General features: G+C 36.9%; 1 protein-coding gene across 1 annotated transcript; it reads right to left on the bottom strand.

Annotated features, from left to right (window-relative positions):
• Positions 1-567: 567 nt before the first annotated feature.
• On the bottom strand, positions 568-2,338 carry LOC107300258 (actin-like protein 10). The gene is made up of 2 exons (XM_015829595.1): positions 2,259-2,338; positions 568-1,690 (listed from the first exon to the last, which is right to left on the bottom strand). Exons 1-2 carry the CDS (start codon positions 2,336-2,338, stop codon positions 568-570), a joined length of 1,203 nt encoding a protein of 400 aa, XP_015685081.1.
• Between the last annotated feature and the right edge of the window lie 1,495 nt (positions 2,339-3,833).

Genomic DNA, 3,833 nt, shown 5'->3' with positions numbered 1-3,833 from the left:
AAAATATTTAAATGAAGCTAAATCTATATCCTATGTTAATTTACATTAATTCTATACCAATGTGTGATTTCACATAATTGTACTGATTATTTTTCTTGAAATAATGAGAATGTGCTATAAATGTATATATTTAATATTTAATATTTACACTTTTTTGTATTGGAGGAGCCTCCATTCAAGTATGAAGGTAGCTAAGGGTTTTCTCCTGCAAGGAATTTCCTTGCTATTATGAAAGAGTAATATATTCAGGTAGTTTTGGGGTTAATAGTTTGTTTCTTGCTGGAAACTTCTTTTTTAACCTACTGCATAATGTATTAAGACAATAATATTGCAATAAATTATACTTCTCTGAATATTGACAGCATAGAAGTTATTTTGTCCATAGATTTCTCTCTGCTCATATTAATATTTAGAACTGAAATCATTAAAATTTTGGTTGGATAGAAAATACAGTCACAAATAGAGAGCAAACTGTGTTCTTATTCTCTTCCCCATTAGTGTCTTGCTTTATAGCTCTATTCTAATGACTAGGATGATAGTCTGAATGTCATTGAAACATATCTTAACCTACTTAAATTTCTTGTGCACATATGCTGCTCCATGCTCTTGATAGTCTTGTTTTCTCATCCACAAGCTTTGGAAAGAGCTGAGTGAGGCTGCCAAGGAACCCCCAAGCCAAACTGCTGTACCTCTTTTGGGGGAAGCCAGAATTTTAATAAAGTACTCTCTACCATGGAATAAAGCATTCAATTCCAAGCACATCCTCTCTGGAAAACCAGGAAACAATGAAGAACCTCCTGACAACACAATATTATTAATGACTTCTCCTTTGAACTTATCTGGAACCTTCTGCAGACTTTGGAAGACCAAATGATGAAGTCCTGGAGAGCTCTGGTTGAGCAGATGAGGCTTGAACAATGGCTCTGGGCAGCAAAAGCGTTCTTTGTCTAAAGTTAACAAGTGCCCATCAGGGGTCTCAATGCTCACAGGTTCATGGCAAGTTTTCTCTTGGAGATCCCTTTTGTAATCCATAGACACATAGCAGTAGTTTTTCTTAAGTTGTGTTACCATCTTTTTGTTCAAGGTGCTAAGAAGATATAGATTGTTCGAGCTGTTCAGCAGCAAGTTATGCATGTATTTGCAGAGACCATTTCCAGCCACATCCAATCGATAGATACCTTCCATACATGTTTGTCCAGAGTATATTGGAGTAACATGGGAAATCCCTGCCCCAGCTTCTATAGCCAGTCCAGTAATTCTACCACAGTAACAGAGTGAGAGGAACCCTGTATTGGCCACATACAAAGCTGGGACACTAAACCCTTCAAAAAATACCTCTGCCATCTTCTCTCTGTTGGTGGTCGGACAGGAAGGGGAATCACTTGTCAATATTGGATGGTCCTCAGTGGAAACTTGCAACCCACAATAAAAGAGATGGCTCCATAAGTTCTCCATGGCTTGCCAATCTAGTATAATGCCATGCTTTAGTGGCTGAGTTTGCAATTTTTCATCATTGAGAGAACAGACAGGATGATAGATAGGAGGAAGAGATGCAGTTTTCATCACAATTCTTGGCTTTTCTTCACCTGCAAAGCCTGATCGACAGAAACTGCTGCCATTGTCTACTACAAGTGCAACTTTCTCCATAATCTTGCACTGTGCCTCTTTGATGTCCTGGATGAGAAAATCACTGGGAAATAAAAGAAGGGGAAAAGACGCCAAACTTTTAAAAATGCATTTATTGTCTCAGGGACTTCTAACGGCTGTGCTTTTAATCACTATTTGATTGAGGAAGAGACTCAGGATATCTGATCAATCCTATAGAAGAAATATTCAACATTGAAGAAAAGGAGGAAATTGTTTTCAGCTCCCATTGGGGCTGCTTTAATGTGTGGTTAGATAAACAAACAGAACCTGCTTGGCAAATACTTTTGCTGAAAAGTAAGGTAAAAATTATATAAATAAAAGAATAGTAAAAATATGTCATTTCAGGACCAAATACCAATAGCACAGAATTTTTTTTAATGCAAAGTGATATGTTTTTTTGTAGACCAAAGAAAAATTAACTGACAAAATATTTGTCAGCATTGTTAATAATGTGTAATATTCCCATCAGTTTTAGAGACTGATCATTCTTAGCAAAACTAAGAATGGTTTTTTTGGTCCTTCATATTAGTTTTTTTTTTTTTTACAGAATGGGATGGATAAAAAAAGTTATAAAAATATAGTTCATATTTCAAGTTCTCAAGTGAATTTACCTTCGGAGTAAAGTACAGCTATAATCTAATTTTTTATAAGTTACAGATACAACACCTAATGCTATATGTGTGAGGGACATGTCACAGAAGCCCTTCTAACATTGCAAGCAATCCAGAAAAATATATTCTCATTTTGTATTCATGATATAATATCACTGAAATCCATGACATAGTCCTTAATACTCTTAGAAAATATTATGATTTTCAGAGAATACGTAGGGAAATCAGTAGTGGGATTCAGCCAGTTCGCACCGGTTTGGCAAAACCGGTAGCTAATTTTTTGTTGCTCAGGCCCAGAATGGACTTCCGGAAGTGGCATCCCCACAGAGAACCAGTTGTTCACATATTTGAATCCCACCACTGAGGGAAATCCGTGACAAAAATCCTGCAGGCTACTTCCAAATGCCCAGGAGATCTGTGTAAATGCAGATTGTATCTCGCCTATAGGTCTTGCATCCTGTATTTCCTTCCAAATATTTTTGTGAGACTTATAAAGAACTGTTGTGTTATTTTTGGAAGGTCTTTTTTGTGGAAAAGCAAAATGTCCTCTGGCAGTGTGTAACAGCATGCCATCTTATTTGCACAGTTCTGTCCCATCAAAATCTGAAAAGGTGAAATCTATGAGGCCCCTTTTTCTCAGGTCCTGGTTTTATTGTAGGGCTTAAACCAGTGTTTCTCAACCTGGTTAACAATGTTAAGGCATGTGGACTTCAGCAATGCTGGCTGTGGAATTCTGGGAGTTGAAGTCCACATGCCTTAACATTGTCAAGATTGAGAAACACTGGCTTAAACAATCTTCTCTTGCTAAATCCACATGGAGATTACTGGCAACATGTAGAGGAGGGACAAGCTGAACAGTTCAGGAGAGCTAGTTTATGAAGCCAGATTGTTTGGAAACTGATACCTTCCTCAAGCTAGGGAAGGACTGATGAGAGGCAGCTGAGTTTAGGTGAGATTTTAACTATTAGAATATACAAGTTAACACAACAGGTGACTAAGATTGCTGGAAACAATTTTTCATCCTACCTGATCTCCAGAAATCTCAGCCTTAATTTCTTAACAGAGATTGCTCAAAACTTTTTTGTATCTATTGCATGGGTTATACTTTTGATACATGAACAGAGTATTATTGTACCTTTCTAGAGCATCCTTGTTTGTATATATTCACACTCTCAGCCAACCTCTTTACTCTCATTCTCTCAATATTGTTAATATTAATGTCTCTTGATATTCAAGTTCCTAACAATTTTCACAGCATTTGTAATGTAGTAAGGGATGGAATCTGTTCTGATCCATGAATCTGCTCACTAATCTTTAACAACACTCCTGGAAACCTCTAGGAAAGAGAACCTTGGGACAGATGCTGGCCAGACTGAGAATCAGTAGTTGATGGATGAAGATATTCAAGCTCACTAGGAATTCTTAGATTCCACTGGTTCCCCCGCCCCAAGAATTCACTTTTATGATGTCATCAGATTCTATCATGCCTTCTTTCCCTTCTCTTCATACATATTTCAAACATATTAGTTCTATTTGATATCTGACTCAACAGTGTTATTTTTATCCAACTAGTTT

Source organism: Protobothrops mucrosquamatus, unplaced genomic scaffold, assembly GCF_001527695.2.
Source record: "Protobothrops mucrosquamatus isolate PMUCROS unplaced genomic scaffold, P.Mucros_1.0 scaffold6494, whole genome shotgun sequence".
Lineage (NCBI taxonomy): Eukaryota > Metazoa > Chordata > Lepidosauria > Squamata > Viperidae > Protobothrops > Protobothrops mucrosquamatus.
Note: the sequence above shows the minus strand (reverse complement) of the source record. Positions and strands in the feature narration are given on the sequence as shown.